Here is an 18606-nt window from a genome sequence, read left to right as displayed (position 1 = left end):
TTGGTTATCAAAACAATTCCATGGGGGGGCGGAGCCAAGATGGCAGAGTGAAAGCAGTGACTTGCTTGAGCTGTCCCCCAAACCCCTCCAAATACTCATAAAAAATGGCTCTAAACAAATTCTGAAGCAGCAGAACCCACAAAAAGACAGAGTGAAACAAATTTCCAGCCCAAGACAACCTGGATGATTGATCAGAAAGGTGTATCACGCCGGGCTGGGAGCATAGCACAGCTCGGCGTGGGCGGGCAGGCCGCAGCAAACCTGGAGCGGGCCTCAGAGGACTGAATCTCAGGCAGCTGTGGAGGTTTCCAGACTCCTCAATCCAGAATGCCAAAGACAACTTAGAAGGTCAGTGGGAAAAGTCTGTTTCTGTCGGTGGTCAGAGAGGAAGGCGGGTTTCAGCTCCATTCCCCAAGAGTGGCCCTGGGGGGGCAGCTGCTTCCCGAGCTTCCGGCCCACAGACTGAGGGGGAATCCAGTGGCTGATCAGAGAGGGACTGCAGGGATCTCTTTGCCAGTGCTGAGGCAGGAATCTCTTGCTTTGCCCATGTGTGGATCTGGGTCACAGTTCTGGGCGGCAGTGCTGGGGTGAGGAGGAGCGCTGGCGTGGTGGAGCTTGTAGTGGCTGTGGAGAGAAACCCCTCCTCACAGTTACGGGACAGAAAGGAATACTTGTGGTCACAGGCCAGGAAAGGAGTAAACACCTCGCCCCTTATCATACCACCTTGGAAGAACTGAAAATTTACAGGTCCCTACAAGTATCTCTGAAAACAGCTACACAAACCCCTGAAGCTTGGGACAGTACACTCTCCACATTGGAAGCAGACTCTTACCTTAACAAAGAGTTTAAAACTCAAGTAATTGGCGGGATCATGAGCAAGCAGCAAAAAGAGTCAGACTATATTATCTTACTTTGGTGAAAAGAAGATCAAAATATACAACCAGAAGAAGACAAAAATCAAAGCTCCTACATCCAAAGCCTCCAAGAAAAATATGAATCAGTCCCAGGCCTTGGAAGAGCTCAAAAGGGATTTTGAGAAGCAAGTAAGGGAAGTAGAGGAAAAACTGGGAAGAGAAATGAGAGTGATGCAAGAAAATCATGAAAAACAAGTCAACAGCTTGCTAAAGGAGACCCAAAAAAATACTGAAGAAAATAACACCTTAAAAAACAGCCTAACCCAAATGGCAAAAGAGGTCCAAAAAGCCAATGAGGAGAAAATGCCCTAAAAAGAAAAATTGGCCAAATGGAAAAGGAAGTCCAAAAGATTACTGAAGAAAATACTTCCTTAAAAATTAGAATAGAGCAATTGGAAGACAGTGACTTTATGAGAAATCAAGACACTGTAAAACAAATCCAAAAGAATGAAAAATTAGAAAACAATGTGAAATATCTCATTGGAAAAACAACTGACCTGGAAAATAGATCCAGGAGAGAGAATTTAAAAATTATTGGACTATCTGAAAGCCATGATCAAAAAAAGAGCCTAGACATCATCTTTCAAGAAATTATCAAGGAAAACTGCCCTGATATAGTAGAACCAGAGGGCAAAATAGAAATTGAAAGAATCCACAGATCTCCTCCTGAAAGAGATCCCCAAAGGAAAACTCCTAGGAATATTGTAGCCAAATTCCAGAGTTCCCAGGTCAAGGAGAAAATATTACAAGCTGCCAGAAGGAAACAATTCAAGTACTGTGGAAACACAATCAGGATAACACAAGATTTAGCAGCTTCTACATTAAAGGACCCAGGGCATGGAATATAATATTCCAGAGGGCAAAGGAGATAGGATTACAACCAAGAATCACCTACCCAGCAAAACTGAGTATAATCCTTCAGGGGAAAAAATGGTCATTCAGTGAAATAGAGGACTTTCAAGCATTCCTGATGAAAAGACCAGAGCTAAACAGAAAATTTGACTTTCAAATACAGGACTCCAGTGGAACATGAAGAGGTAAACAGGAAAGAGAAATCATAAGAGACTTATTAAGATTGAACTGTTTACATTCCTGCATGGAAAGATGATATTTGTAACTCATGAGAACTTTGTCAGTATTAGGGTAGTTGAAGGAAAAAAATTGTATGTATGTATATATAGATAGATAGATAGAGGGCACAGGGTGAGTTGAAGATTAAGGGGTCATATCTGGAGAATAAAATTAAGGGATGAGAGAGGATGATACTGGAGAAGAAAGGGAGAGGTAGAATGGGGTAAATTATCTCACAAAAAAAACAGAAAAGAAAAGTCTCTCACAGTGGAGGGGAAACGGGGAAGGTGAGAGGGAATGAGGGAATCTTATTCTCATAGGATTTGGCTTAAGGAGAATAACATACACATTCAATTGGGTATGGAAATCTGTCTTACCCTACAGGAAAATAGGGGGAGAAGGGGACAAGAGAGCAGGGGGGTGATAGAGAGGAGGGCAGATTGGGAAAGAGGGTAATCAGAAGCAAATACTTCTGAGGAGGGACAGGGTCAAAAGAAAGAATAGAATAAATGGGAGGGCAGGATAGGATTAAGGGAAATAGAGTTAGTTTTTCACAACATGTCTACTAAGGAAGTGTTTTGCATAACTGGACATGTACAACCTATATTGAGTTGCTTGCCTTTTCAATGAGGGTGGGTGGGGAGGGAGGAAGGGAGAAAATTTGGAACTCAAAGTTTTAAAAACACATGTTTTAAAAAAAATGTTTTCACATGCAACTGGGAAATAAGAAATACAGGAAATGGGGTACAGAAGTCTATCCTGCTCTACAGGAAAATAGAAGGGGAAGGGGATAAGAAAAGGGAGGGGGGAGAGATAGAAGAGAAGGCAGAACAGGGGAAGGGGTATTCAGAATGCATGCCATCTTGGGGTGGGGGGGTGAGAAATTTGGAACTCAAAAACTTGTGGAAGTGAATATTGAAAACTAAAAATAAATAAATTAATATTTAAAAAATTGACATAAAAAAACCCCAACAATTCCATGACTACCTTGGATACTCACAGAGCCCTTCTAGGGGAGGCTGACCATCACCTAAAAATGGTTCATCGTGCCCTATTTCTTTTTCCTTCTCTCTTGCTTCATGATAACTACCCTCCCTTGTGACAAAGAAAAGTTAAGCAAAAACATTCATTGTCTGATGGTATACATGGTATTCTGTGGCTACAGATCACTACCTCTGTATCGAGAAGGGAAATGTATTTCTTTGTTTGCTCTCCGGAATCAAGATTCTGATGACTACCTTTTCCAAATACTTGCCCTTTTAAAAATTGTTGATACATTTTGTTTTAGCTTCTAACAAAATGAACATGACTGAAACAGATGGTGATGAAAAGCATTGGGTTTCGTTGAATGCAGCCTGAGCAGAGAGATCAGAGTTTAATCCTTCCCAACTGTGTTGATCAAAATGTGAAAGTCCCAAAGAGAGTCATCACCTTAGGGTGGGCACGCTGCTTGTTTGTGTATCCTACACATATGGGGGAGGCACTTTTCAGATCTGAATTTAGAAACAGATTAATCACAAATGAGCAAGACAGACATGGCGTGACCTTTCAAATGGAACATGTCAGATTGAGGATCTATGCTAACAGCCCTCTCCAGGACCATTCTGTGTTATTGAACACAACTTGAATTTCACTCTAAAGAGAGATGGCTTTCTTAGATTCCTGTAGTTATGTCATTCAGAGCTTTAGACAAAAATAGAGTGCTGATTTCTGAAATTAGAAGACAGGGACAGAGCCAAGCAAGTCACCTTGTGCTCTGTGTATCTGTGGCGTGAAACTGCTTCAGGCTACTGACGTGCCCAAACGGATTACACAGATATTTCCACCCACGGCAGAAGGGCTGCAGGAGCTCAGTGAAAGGAAATTAGGTCCGAGGGGAAAGCAAACAGTTTCAGACACAGCAAGTTTGCAAGTCTTAACTCCTCAGCAACCTACAGCTCTTGTTTCATTGTCCAATTCCAGCCATCCAGTAAATGGCTTGAGCAGTCTTTTCCCTGGGAATGCAGAAAGTGCTGTGACTGTGACCTCAGAGGATCTAGGTGCGAATCCTCACTGGAAAACTTACCACCCATGGGTCAATTCCTTCATTTCCCTGGGTCATCATTGTCTCATCATAGGGCCCTCATCATCTCCCATTGGTTCAGTTGTCAGATCTATCCAGAAAACTCCAACAATAGTCCTTTTGTGCTCTGGTCCTCCATCACCAGCCGCCTGTTGGACATTTGAACTTGGGGTACCATAGGCATCCCATGCATCCACAACAGAACACTTCACCTCTCCCCACACCCTTTTTCAGAGCTTCCCTGTTTCTGTCCAGGGTACTGAGAGCTATCTTTTGCCCCTCCCAGAGTTGCCGGGTCTTGTCAATTCTGTCTTCACAGCGTCACCTCGTGCCTGGACTATCACAGTAGCTTTTTGGTTGATCTCCCTGCCTAACGCACAGGTCTGCCGGCATCACTCCACTCCATTCAGTAAATGCCAGTGACTCCTTTGTCCCTCCAGGGTCAAATGTAAAATCTTCTGTTTGGCTTTAAGACCCTTCCTGCGCTGGCCCCCTCCCAACCCTCCAGCCTTCTTATACTTTATTCCCCTCCATGTCATGCAATGTTGCTGCTCCTTGCACGAGACCCTCCATCCCCCAATTTTGTGTTTTTCCTCTGGCTGTCCCCCCATGCCAGGAATACTTTCCCTCCTCATCTCTGCCTCCTGGCTTCCCTGGCTTCCTTTGGGTCTCAGCTAAAATCCCACCTTCTGCAAAAAGCCTTTCCCAGTCCTCCTTAATGCCAGTGCTGCCCTCCCTGACTCTTTAATTTAGCCTGCGTAGATCTAGTTTGTTCATCGTTATTTGTGTGCCTTCTCCCCAGCGGACTGTGAGCTCCTCGTGGCCAGGGACTGTGCCTTCACTGGCACCTGGTTAGCATTCACCGCATACTTGTCTGAGCGATCGACTGATGTTTCACTCTTCAGACGTACTTGACTCTCAAGCATCTGCAACAAGTTTTAAGCAGGAAATACGTTTTCCATGGTCGTCTAATATACTTTTGATACTGCCAGGAAGTGGGACGATGTATTCTTTGATGGCACAGATCAATTTTATTAATAGTCTCATTCAGATGTGACAACGAATACAAATATGGTAGAGCTACAAAAATGGAGTAAGTGGCTGTTGTCCACAGAACTCTTTGTTTAGTCCTGGGGAAGAGTTTGGCTGGAGGGTAGAGTTTGCCGAAGAGTAAGTGTACAGATGACTCTATATCCCCTTTAAAAACCACCTGGTAGACATTTAAATGTCCAGTCAAGCGACTCTTCCTTTTATTAGTCACAAAACCACGGGGAGGGGGCCTCTTCTTATGTAGGATCTCTTCATGTCTGGGACCTCCTCCTTCACAGTCTAGAATTATTTTGAGGCAACACGATACGGTGGAAAGGTCGCTGATTCAGTGATCAGAACGCCTGGACTCTGATCTTACCTCTGGTGCTTACCGCGTCTGTGGCTTTGGATAATGCTGGCTGCCTTTCTGAATTTTAACTCATGGTCTGCACTCGTCAGTCTATCATCGTGCCGATCCACCAGCTTGCCTTGCTGAGCTGTCAGCAACTGCCTCCCTCCCTTCCACTTAGTACCAGAAAAAATTAATTATGCAATTGGCTGCTGTTCTCTGTGAAGGATTCCAATGAGAGCATCATGGGACAGTCACTGGAAGGCTTTTCCCTGTGGATCACGTCAATTATGAAACTCCCCTCAAAGAAGAATGATTCTGGAAGTCAGTTCACATTCTGTTCCTTGGAAGCCTCTCTGGGTCACTGCCCCAGATGGTTCTGGCCCCAGTGTCCCTTTATGTGTACTTGTCTGTCATAACCACCATCCTTGGACATGCAAAATAAAATTCCTTCATCACCCCAAAAAAAATCACATGGTGTCCTTCAGAGCCCCGAATCATCTGAGTCATACATCACCTGGCTTCTAGATTATCTAAGCAACCATTTCCCTTCGTTAACCAGAGGAAGCAAGAATTGTTTGTCCTCTCCCAAAGAAGGTACAGCACAAAAAAACACTAAATGCTTCTTGTGTTTACATTGTAATAATCATCAGAGCTAACACTCCTATGGAACTAAGTACTTTGTGGCACTCTTAAGGATTAATAAGCATTTTACCTATGTTATCTCATTGCGCCTTACCGCAACCCCGTGAAGTAGATGCTGTTATTATCCCCATTCTACAAATCAGGAAACTGAGGTTTTCAGAGGTTCAGTGACGTAGCCAGAGTCACACATCTAGTAAGTGTCCTAGGCAGAATTTGAACTCATCTCTGCCTGACTCTGAAGTCCAGGACTGCCTACTGAGCCAGCTCTCTAGGAGAACATACATACAAAGTCTAATTAAGACCCAGTCCCTGCCCGTTGGATTTTATGGTTGGGGGATGAGGTGTCTCTACAGATAACTTTTCTGTACAGCATTACATGGCACGTGCATTGGAGAGTTACAAAACAAGTGTTCTGTGAAGTCTGAGAGGAGGGTGGCTGCCCTCCAGGAAAGTGGCAGCTGAGATAATGAATTCGATGGGTGAAGAGAAGAGGCTTTCTGGGCCTAAGCCACAGCATCCTAGGAGGGCATCATGCGGGTGAGGGGAGGAAGACTTGGTGTTGGGTGTAGCTCTTGGGAAGAGAAGATGCAGTAATAGGAAGAGACTCGGGGATGGGGAAGGAGGCACCAGGCCACAGAGGAGGAGTATGCTTAGCTGGCAGGTGAGCCACTATATCTTTGGAATAGGAGTGATCAGTATATAGGAAAAGGCCCGGAGTCTCCCCAGTTATCTCTCCCTCCCCATCCCCTCTGTCTCCATCCCATCCTCTTTTTTTAGAGCCCTGCCTCTCCCCCTTGCTCTCATCACATTCTTCTGTCTGCTGTGTCCTACTCATTTGTCTAGAGACACATCGCCTGAGCTTTTCAGCAGGCAAGGACCAGGTGGTTCTATTTCTTGGTTTCCCAGTGCCTTTGACATTACATATGTGCTTTTTAAATACTTGCTACATTTAATTGAAGTATGATCTCTTCACATTTTCTCTCCTTTGAGCCACCTGTTGGCTTTATCCTTCCTAATAGACTGGGCATTCCTTGAGAGCAGGGACTCTGATTTTTTTCTTCTTCATATTTGTGTTCCCAGTGATTAGCACAGTGTCTCCTGGATAGTAAATGCTTAAACGTTTGGTGAATTTAATTGAATTTCAGAGAGGCACCTCTGGAGTCGTGGAAAGTGTATGGACTTAGGATCAGAAGGTGGGGTCCGGTGCGCATGCTGGCTCTGTCACCTTCTAGGCACATGGTTTTGAAAAAGTCATTTTCTACCTTGGTTAATTCATCTTTATGATGATGAATAATTTGTTTTTATTAGGAGAATAATGTAACCTGCCCTATTGTCTTCACAGTGGTTTTTATGGGAATCAGTTGAGACAATTCATGTAAAGTGCTTTGTAGACCATAAAGTCAGTATTTTTTTTTTTTGCTTTTAGGCAATTGGGGTTAAGTGACTTGCCCAGGGTCACACAGCTAGTAAGTGTCAAGTGTTTGGTCTGAGGCTGGATTTGAACTCAGGTCCTCCTGACTTCAGGGCCTGTGCTCTATCCACTGCGCCACCTAGCTGCCCCTAAAGTCAGTATTTATTAAACACCAACTGTATGCTGGGTACTGTGCTAAATGCTGAGGGCACAAAAAAAGGCAGAAGATAAGTCCCTGCCCTCAAGAAGCTCTCCATCTAATGGGAGAGAGAGAGCCTGAAACCATCTCTGTGCAGACAAGATACATACAAGATAAATTGGAGATAATCAATAGAAGGAAGGCTCTCGTAATCAGGTCTCCTGTAGAAGGCAGGATTTTAGCTGGGACTGGAAGGAAACCAGAGAAGCCTGGAGGCCCTACACGACAAAGAGACGTGTAGGCACAGGGGACAGCCAGAGGAAATGCCCAGAGTCCAGCGATGGCTTGGCTCAGGAGCAGCCAGGAGGTCGGTGTGTTAGGTGCAAAGAATAAGAAGCCTAGAAAGAGTGGGGAGCAGGGGTGGGGGCATGTTATAAGAGGCTTTGAACACCAAAAAGAGATTTTGTGTTTGATCCTGGAGGTGATGGGGACATGGGAGGGGTCACTGGTCAAACCTGTGCTTTAGGAAAATCCCTTGACAGCTGAGTGGAGGGTGGACCAGAGTGGCCAGCAGACCCCTCTTCAGGCTCTTGTAGTAGTGCAGGTGTGAGGTGCTGAGGGCGTGCACCAGCGGGACTTAGGGGCAGTGTCAGCAGAGAGATGGGGGTATATGCAAGAGATGTTATGAAGGTATAATTGACAGACCCTGGCAACAGATTGGATATGGGGGGTGAGACAGAGTGATAAGTTAGGAATGACACCTGGGTCTCACTACGTCTGGGTGATGCGGCTCATTCACCACAGGTAAGTAAAAATGGTGGTGCCCTCAGCAGAAATGTGGAAGTTTGTAAGAGGGGAGGGGTTTGGGGGGAAGATAATAAGTTCAATTTTGGACATGTTTAGTTTAACACGTCTGTAGGACGCCCAGTTTGAGATGCCAGTCTGGAGGTTAGGGCTGGACGAGTAGATGTGAGAGTCATTAGCGTAGAGATGATAATTCAGTAAACTGTATAGAGAGGTGAGAGAAAAGGGCCCAGGACAGAGCCCAGAGGACACCTACCTTTGGTGAGGATGAGCTGGGTGAAGATGCAGCAAAGGGAACCAAGAAGGAGCCATCACTGAGGCTGGAGGAGAACCAGGCTAGAGCCGTGTCACAGAAGGCTAAAGAGAAGAGGGAATGAAGGGAAAGAAAGAGATCAGCAGTGTCAAAGGCTGCAGAGAAGTCCAGAAGGATGAGGAAAAAAAGGCCATTGGATTGGGCCATCATTGGTAACTTGGGAGAAAGCAGTGCCAGTCAAATGATGAGGTCAGAAGCCAGATTGTCGAGAGTTAAAAAAGAGTGAGAGAAAGGGGGGGTGGAGGTCACTGGTGTAGACAGCCTTCTCAAGGAGTTTAGCCACAAAAGGGATGAGGGAGGACGACAGGATTGTAAACTTGGTCTGTTGTACAAATATTTGGGGAAAAACTCAAATCTTTTTTCCCCAAAATAGCTTTTTAAACTTTACCTTGGAATTTAAAGACATAGTAGTGCCTTGCCTCTGTGATTATCTCCATTTGTGCTCCTGTGGCTTGTTGGTAGGTATGTAGCTGTCTGGTGTTGTCTACCCCATTAGAGTGTGAGCTCCTCGAGGGCAGGGAGGATTTTGCCTTTCTTTGTCTCCCCAGTGCTTAGCACAGTGCCTGGTGCTTAATATATGTTTGTTGAATTTCACTGTGGAGAAGAAAAAAGTATCCATTTATGAGTAAATAGTAAAAAGTGAAATTCCATGACTCCTTCACAACTTTTTACATGAGTGTAAACTGCTGTTTACTGTTTATACAGGTAGTTCTCACCTTATATAAATTCACATTATGCAGATTTGAGTTTACCTAAGGAATTCTGAAAGAAATCTGCATTCAAAAAAAAAAACCCTCTGTTAATTTTACCGTACAGTACTGTGCTTTCTGTGGCCACCCCCATCTTCTTCCCACCCCCCCCCAAAAAAACTAACTAAAAGAAACCACTCTCCATGTGAAAGCAGAAGAATGGAGGAGAGATAACCGCTGATGCTTCCAGATGGGGGGCTTGGCTTGAGACCTCCTGGGCCAAGAGAGAAGACTTTTGCCCTGACCCACCCCCCTCCTCCACTCCTTAGACCCTCATGTCTCCCATCCTCTCCTGTCTGGGTTCTGTGTCTAGCCCCCACATGTCTGCCGCAACCTATTCTTCCTTCCTGGGGCCATCACTGGCCCCAGCCCTCAGGTTTTCCTCCTGCTCTTGTTTTTTTCCCCAGCCCCTGCATATCCTTGAACCATGTGCCAGCCCCCTCCCTCCATGGACTTGCAATCCCCTTCCTCCTTCTTTTCCTCCCTCCCACCCTTCTCCATGTCCATAAGCAAATTCAAGTTATGTAAAAATTGCTTTATGTAGACATAAAACAAGAAATGTCTGTGATTAGTAGCGGTGGTAGTAGTTCTATTAGTAATAGTAGTAGTAATAGTAGTGGTAGTAGCAGTAGTTGCTAACATTTATATAGCGCCTACTGTGTGCCAGGCACTGTGCTAAGCATTTTACATTTATCATCTCATTCAATCCTCACTTATTATCATCCTTATTTTGCAGATAAGGAAACTGAGGCAAACATATTAAGTGACTTACCTAGCTTTGCGCAGCTGTTATGTCTAAAGTGAGATCTGAACTCAGGTCTTCCTGACTCCAAGCCCAGTACTCTATCCCTTGCCACCTAGCTAGCCCATCTTGAAATTCATAATAAAAAAGAATTTTTAAAAATGTGATTCAGTCTCTAATCTGATATCTACTCCAAAATACCCCCAGAGCAATTGCTTTGCTCTTATCTCTGAATAAAAAAACTAAGGCATAAACAAACAGGGAGTTATGGTATAGTTGAAATGCAAATTAAAATTCTCAGCTTCATTAGAAATGGTGGTTCTGTTTCTTTAAGCTGTTCACAGCCTGAATAACCCAATTGCATTTTCTATTAACCCTGACAAAGTCCTTTTGGAATTGAGTCGAATACTCCATCATTTTAGCTGGGGTGTTACTCAGAGCGGTGAATATCTAAAACTTAGGAGAGCAGTAGGAAGGAAAAGGTGAACATATATGCAAAAACACCTTCCAGATAACTCTGAAGATCTACTACCATCCTAATGTAACTTAATTGGTTCTTCTCTGTTTCTTACAGTTTCAGATATTTAGAGCTAGATGTGGCCTTCAAAGTCGTATAGCCAATTGGCTCATTTTATAGGAGAGGAAACTGATACCCAGGGAAGTTTAGTGACCTGTGTGGGACAGCTGGGTGGCCCAGTGAGTAAGAGCTCCAGGCCTGGTGTTAGGAAGACCTGAATTCAAATCTAGCTTTAGACACTGACTTGCTGTGTGATCCTGGGCAAGTCGCTTAACCTCTGTTTGCCTCAGTTTCCTCCTCTGCAAAATCTGTAATAACAGCATTTGCCTCCCAGGGTTGTTGTGAAGGTTGAATGAGATAATAATTGTGAAGTGCTTAGCACAGTGCCTGGCACACAGTAGGGGCTGTATAAATGCTTATTCCCTTCCTCCCACTGTCCCCTTTCTCCGCAGCACCACTTTTCCAACCTAACTAGTAACCATCTCATTTCATTCACAATAGGGGAACAAAAACCAAGGTTTTTTTTTTTACCCAATTACCCAATTTTGTTGGGTAACTACTGAATGACTTCTAAATCAGGGCTGAAGGGAAAAGGGGGAAGAAGGAAAAAAGAATAAATGTATTCTTTTTTTAATGTTACTTCTTTTTTAAAAAGAGGAAAAAAGCATAGGAGTGAGGGTGATGAAATGCAGGCTAAGGGCATTAACAGGAAGGAGCAGAAGTGAAATAAACAAAAAAGGGGTCAGATAGTCACAAATCTGCTGGATAAGTAATGCACAAATTTTGGAGTTTACTCTGTGGTATGTGAAGTTTGCAAAACCAGTAATATTATTGAATAAAGTGCTTTTTTGGGTGTGGTGGTTTTGGGTTTTTTTTGGCTAGGCAGTAGGGTTAAATGACTTGCCCAGGGTCACATAGCTAGTAAGTGTCAAGTGTCTGAGGCTGGATTTGAACTCAGGTCCTCCTGACTCCAAGGCCAGTGCTCTATCCACTGTGCCACCCAGCTGCCCCCCTGAAATAATAAAGATTTGATGTCCTTTCCTAAAAATAGCAAACTTAAGCATCCAGCAAACACACATCTTCAGAGACACTCCTAAGGACCAAAAAATTGTACTTAAAAATTGAAAACTTAGGTTATTATTCCTTAATGCTAGTGCCTTCCCTCTGCCAACCCTGTCTGTACCATTCTTGTACATAGTTATTTGCATATTGGCTTTCCCCATTGAACCATAAGCTTTTTGAGGGCAGGGACTGTCTTTTGCCTTCCTTTGTATCCTCAGTGCGTAACACAGGGTGCTAGGTTGACTGACTCTTATTTAATTTTTTAAAAAATTATATTTATTTCCAATTAAATGTTAAAACAATTTTTAATACTTGCTTTTTAAAATTTTGAGGATTTGGAAATCCTCTTCCTCCCCTCCTTGAGAAGGCAAACAATTTGATATAGATTATGCATGTGCACTATTATTTTAAAATTATTTTAAGTGTATAAATAATATTCATTCCTCAGAACTCATTTTTCAGCTTTGAAACCTTCACAACAAATAGCTGAAACCCTAATATCTTAGGTAACAAAACATAAAGAGAAAGTGTAATTGGGAGGAGCTTTGAAAAAATTGCTGAAAATAAATGTGCAGAGAACACTGCTTTTCCTCACCCCTGGCCCTGGGGTGTCTGTTACAGCATGGTACTCTGGGGATTGGGAGCCAGAGGCCCTCAGTTCAAATCAGGGCTCTACGTGTGTGACTTTGAGAACGTCTCTTAACCACCCTTAATAAAAGGAGAAGGCTGGAGGCAATGACCTCTTCAGTTTTTTTCCATCTATACACCCCACGTGACGCATTTTTCAAAAAGAGACTCATAGGGAAACAGAACAACTGGACGATGACAGAGCTCTGTGACGGGCGCAGAGGAGCAGCTGATCACCCATTTGCTGTACTCCAGCTGGCTCTCTCATGACAAGGAATTGTCATCCTCGGTGACCGCTGTGACTCCGCTGCTGATGTGTGCACACCCTGTTGGACAGACAAGATGCCGCACCTGAGTGCAGCTTTTAGTAATGAACGGTTGCTTGGAAACTAGGTCAGGATGGCAGCTTTCCTGCCTTTAGGTGATGGTTGCCTTGTTAATTGCAAAAAATTCCCATTTAGTTAGAAAAGAATCTATCCATTATTTCCCTTCTTCCCAGAGCTGCTAATTGGTAGGTAATCCTAAGTGTTGTGGGCTTTCATGGTATTTGCAGGGTCTTTAACAGCGTGGGACAAGATTGCATTTCTGACAAGGAACATGTGTGCTGTGAGTTAACTGATAATCTTATAAACCTGTCTACTCCGATGTGACTCTGGCTTGGTTTAGAAATAATGGTATATTCACTAGATGCTATTTAATTGACAGAAGTTATAATCTTCTTTCGATGTCAGATTTGCTTGAAATTTAAGGATAACGAAACTAACGCTTTAGAGGGAAGAACTCAGAGGATGACATGTCCATTTAGCATGAAAGCTTTTGTCTGTTTCGGTGTCTTAACACTTAGACCTGGTAAAGATCTTAGAATCAATTGGTCCGGTCATCTTATTTTACAGATGAGGAAATCTGGTCTCAGAGCGATGCATTGACTTGCCCGAGGAGATAAGGAAGGGCATAAAGATTTATATAGTACCTACTATGTCCCAGGTACTGTTCTAAGCACTTTTTACAACTGTTATCTTGTTTGATCCTTGTGAGGTACGTGCTAGTGTTATTCCCATTTTACAGTAGAAGAAACTGAGGCAAAGAGAAATAAGTGACTTATCCAGAGTCACGCAGCTAGTATGTGTTTGAGGTTGGATTTTAACTCAGGTCCTCCTGAATAGAGCTTTTTGCAAATGAGTAATTTAATACAATACTCTTACTAACTGCAATAGCACTTTTAAATCCCAGAGTAATGATATTAAAAATTCATATTTGCATAGTACAAAGGGCTTTCCTCCTAATAGTCCTGTCAAGTGTGGATAGTGAATGGGTCGTTATCCCATTTTACAGGAGAGAAATTAGAAGTAACTTGCCTAGTGCTGCATAATCCATAGCCTTTTTTCCTGCTACATCATGTTGAGGTCCCAAGTCTCTCATCTGTGGCTAAGAAGTTTCTATCTTTGATTGCTTTAGCAAAGAATTCCATTTTCTCCCTGTCACCTCCCTTAGTCAGCCTTGGTGAATTTGGCTGAAAAGATCAATACATTTTTTTTACACGTGGTATATCTGTGACTGTGAAAACTACCATTTGGTTCCCAGATGTAGCTGCGATTTGAACAATCTGACATTATTTGCCACTTCACCTTTCAGATTCTTGTTTTTCCCCTTTTTTTCCCTATATGAAGATTATTAAAAACTGAATCCTATAATCACTGGGGTGTCTGTAGGGATGCCACATCCTACTTCCACCCATTCAACTCCATTGCCATTTGCCATTCTGCAGCTTGGGGGACCTTTTCAATATTTCAAATTGTATGTCAAGTATATGTCTTGATTGCATTATGTCCAAAACAGAACTCATTATCTTTCCCTCTAGACCCTCCCTGCCTGACCCCCCTCCACTTTCTCTGTTCTTCCTCCCATCCCTCAGATTCACAACCTAGGAGTCATCCTGGACTTACTCTCTCTCACCCCCTCCCCCATATCCAAGCTGTTGCCAAGGCCTTCCAATTTCACCTTCGCAGCATCTCTCAGATATGCCCCATTCTCTCCTCTGATAGCGTCCCTACTCTGGCGCAGGCCCTCATCACCTCACGCCTATTACAGTATGACTGTTATAATAGCATGTGGTGAGGTCTGCCTGCCCCATTTCAGTCTTTCTTCCATTCAGCCACTAAAGGGATTTTCTGAAAACTCAGATCCAACCACGTCGTCCCCCTACTCGGTAAACTCCTGTGGCTCCCTATTGCCTCCAAGATCAAATACAAAATGCTCTGCTTGGCATCCCAAGTCCTTCATAACCTAGTCCCCTCCCACCTTTCCAGTCTTCTTCCACCTTACTCATCGTGAACACTTCCATCCAGTTACACCATTCTACTGGCTTTTCTATGAACACAACACTCCATCTCTCAGCTCTGGGCATTTTCTCTGGCAATCATCCACTAACTGTCTTCCCTCCAGTCCCAACTAAAATCCCATCTTGTATAGGAAGCCTTTCCTAGCTACCCCCTCTTAATTCTAGTGCCTACACTCTGTTAATTATTTCCTGCATATAGCTTGTTTATACATACTCCCCCATTAGATAGCGAGCAGCTTGAGGGCAGGGATTGCATCCCCAGAGGTTAACATGATGCCTGGCACATGAGTAAGTGATTAATAAATGTTTATTGACCGATTGACAAGATCTGGAGAGCAACTGTATACTCTCTGTTTGTATGAGTGGCTGCTACTAACCTCTGGCATCTTGTATGTGCCAGATTTCACAATTATCACTTGTTCTCAGGCATCCCCAGCCTAAGATTCAAGTCACATTCTTGCATAATAGCATCATCAGGGCACCTGCTAGGCTGATGGAAGAATGTATAATATTGGAAATGACCAGTTTATAGTGACCTTGCCAGCATCGCTCCAGAGTTGCTGAAGGACATGAAAGAGTGGGAAAGCCAGTCCCGGGTTGGGGGTTTTTTGTTCCCCAAGGCAGAGAGATTGATATGTCATCATCTAGTATACTGATCCTGCACTTTCTTTTTGGATAAGCCTGAAAGAAGCCTGAGGTAGAGTGTTGGTTACAAGCTTTAAGAAGCTGATTCTGGAGGCCAGTGTGGAGCCTCCGTTTACAGCACCACACATGGGCAGTTCTCTAGGTGCTCCATAGGAGGCGTTTCCTCTTCTTACCTGGGTACAGTGGTCAAACCACCATTGTGGTTTGGGAAATCAGAAGGCGTTTTTCCTATTTATTTTTTCAAGGAATTTTGTAAATTAAAGGACATTTTCAACCGTCTTTTTCACTCTTTGGCAGGCATATTTTTTTAAAAAATGAACAAAGTTAGCATTTTTTATTTCTCTCTCAAGGTAAATTGCAACATAACTTGCTCCATATGAGTAGACTAGTAGTTACTTCCAGAGATTCAATAATTACTACTTATTGTCCTTTTCCTTCCTTTCTTGTGTCAACCGTCAGCATTATGGTTCTCTACACACACACACACACACACACACACACACACACACACACACACACACACACACCCATTCTTGTCTCTATCAACCCTAACTATTCCACACCATCACCTTGAGGCCATTTTGGTTTTTTTGGGGGGCGGGAACTATACTATACTGAAAGTAAGTGCCAAAATATGATTTGTGTTAAAAAGTATTTTTCCAGTGACTTTTAAAAACCTTTAATAATAAATTTCCCCCAAAAAGTCTTCATTGCTCCCTCACTGTGTCAGAGAGGGGACGCTGGGTTCTTGAAGGCTAGGCCAGTGGCTTGAGAGGTCTGGAGGATTCTGACATGCTGTAAAGACTTTCGAAATGACCCTGGCCACAGATTTTGTCTGTTTTATGTTTTGGGTTTTTTTTATTTTTAGGCAATTGGGGTTAAGTGGCTTGCCCCGGGTCACACAGCTAGTAAGTGTCAAGTATTTGGTGTGAGGCCAGATTTGAACTCAGATCCTCCTGATTTCAAGGCCAGTGCTCTATCCACTGCGCCACCTAGCTGCCCCATTTTGTCTGTTTTATGAAGACCAGCCTCATTATGCACAAGGAAACTCCTCGCTAGTTGGTTGGTCACTTGACAGTGCATCCTCTAGCCATAGCAATTCATGGGAAAAAGAAAATTACAACCTAGCCTTTCATTCTTCGTGGAGCCATTCCCCTTCTGCAGTGAAGGTGGAAGAAGGGCCTACAAGTCATGTTGTTTCCTGACTCTGTAAACATGTATTCAGCTGTTGGTACTCTCCCGGTCAGAGCCTCGTCCAGGGACCCATAAGTCCCAGCAGCTCGATTAACATCTGTCGGCAGGCTCAGAGGTGGCACACCCCACGGCCTCTTCTCCACCTTCTCCCCTGTCCTGACACTGTCACAGCGGGAACAGAAGTTCAAAGGTGACGAGCTCTTCGTAATGTCACAAAAGTGAAAGGGATTAATATAGTTTAGCAGGCAGCAAATTGCTCGTTACTGATGTAGGAGTCATTCCTGAATCAGCTGTCTGGATGCAGTCAGACCACCAGCTTATCAGAACAAGATTTTGATCTTGCATACAGCTGACATGAAGAATTAAGATGAGAAGGGAAAAAAGCATGTAATTAAAACAATGTCAACCTGTCCTTTTAAAAAACTGATAAAAAAAAAATAGAGTGTGGAAGGCGTAAAGGATGGCAGCACTCATTGTTAACCAATATGAATAATTTATGATAATGAGGAAATCGTCCCAGCCTTAAGTCTGCCTCAGTCAGCCAAGTTTGACTTGCTTCGGTCAGGTTGTAAGTGAGCCTTAGAAGTGGCAGTGGCCTGACTTCTTGTCCTGAGCGGGCTTCTCGGCCCCCAAGGACAGAATGACAAACATGGGGAGAGAAGACAGCAATATCAAAGGAGCTTTGGGAAGGATGGCTTGTCTGTCCATTTTGGGGGGCTCCTGACTTGTGGCCTACAAACTCCTGGGGCTGTCAAGTATTGTAAGGGGTCTGCAGATCCACAGAGCCACCAAACATCTGATCATGTGTTTTCTTATTCGCTGGACACTTAGAATTCAGCTGCCATTGTGAGGGAGTCCATGACATTTTTTTTGATGGCGCCCCATATTTGAAAAGAAGGAAGGCACTGACGTAGGCTGTATTTATTTCTTTGTTCATATTGTCATAGCTTTGTGTTAAAGTCTCCATTTTCACTGCTTTCTCAGTCCCAGAAATGAAGCACTCTTGTGTCCCGCCCCCCCCCAGGTGTTGCCCTGCTGGCCGATGTCTATCCTGAGGAAATCCTTCCATCCCTGCTGGCCCAGTATGGGAGTTGCCCTGGAAAGTGCCCGCCAGAGACCAGGATGAAAGTTGGAGAAGCCCTGATGAGGATTGTCCGAGCTTTAGGTGAGTGGTGTGGATCTTTCAGTTTCTCAAAGAGTGATCTCGGCCGCCAGTGACGCACGGGCAGCCCCTCGCTGGCTCAGGTTTAACCGCAGCCCCACCGACAGATTCCAGAGTCGCCAGAGCTCCCATGGCAGAGGGAGACTCGGATGGTGCTGCGACAGCGTTCGGAGTCCTTGAAAAGCTACTCGGTTTGGAGTTAACCAGCATGATCTCAGGTCCTGGGCTTGCCACCCACTTTGAATTTTAGTTTTTCTGTGTAAGACGGGGCTATGCTACCAGCCTCATGGGGTGACTGTAAGGTTCAGATGAGGTGATGCGTATGTGGGCATTGTAGGCCATGGAGAGAGGCAGCATAAGGTGGGAGAAGGAGAGCTGACTGCAGGCCAGCTGTGTCAGGTCCCACCTCTGAGACTTGCTGGCTGAAGGACCCAGACCAATTAACCTTTCAGTGACCTAGGCAGCTCTCTTAGATGGTAAGTCACAGAGAAGGTGTTGACCTACGTTGGCAAAGGGACTTTCCTTACATGGGAGTTTCATATACCACTAAAATCACAGATCCAGTCCCTATCCTGTACACTGTAAAGCACTCTGTATTGATTCTGGTACCTTGAAAATGGACTGCCACTTTCTTTTGGTGGAATACAAGATATCATCCAGAAAAGGTGTTAGCTAAAGAGGAGGTAAGTTGTGTATTTAGTAAGCGTGTAATAGGTGTTAAGAGGGATTACCAGTGTACAGTCTACATTCACCACTGGTGTCCTATTAATGTTAAGGGAAATTGAAGAAGGCCCTGGGCACATTGAATGGACCTGTAACGGGTTGAGAGGTTC

The 18606-nt window shown here is 44.0% G+C and overlaps 1 protein-coding gene across 1 annotated transcript in view; it reads left to right on the top strand.

The window, feature by feature from the left end:
• Window positions 1-18606, top strand: part of TANGO6 (transport and golgi organization 6 homolog) — a 207676-nt gene that overhangs the window by 84394 nt on the left and 104676 nt on the right. Inside the window, 1 exon segment of the mRNA XM_020989092.2 lies at window positions 17636-17776. Within this exon segment, the coding sequence (XP_020844751.1) occupies window positions 17636-17776 (141 nt within the window).

The sequence above is a fragment of the Phascolarctos cinereus genome, unplaced genomic scaffold (assembly GCF_003287225.1).
Source record: "Phascolarctos cinereus isolate Bilbo 61053 unplaced genomic scaffold, phaCin_HiC Scaffold_2;HRSCAF=192, whole genome shotgun sequence".
NCBI lineage: Eukaryota > Metazoa > Chordata > Mammalia > Diprotodontia > Phascolarctidae > Phascolarctos > Phascolarctos cinereus.
Note: the sequence above shows the minus strand (reverse complement) of the source record. Positions and strands in the feature narration are given on the sequence as shown.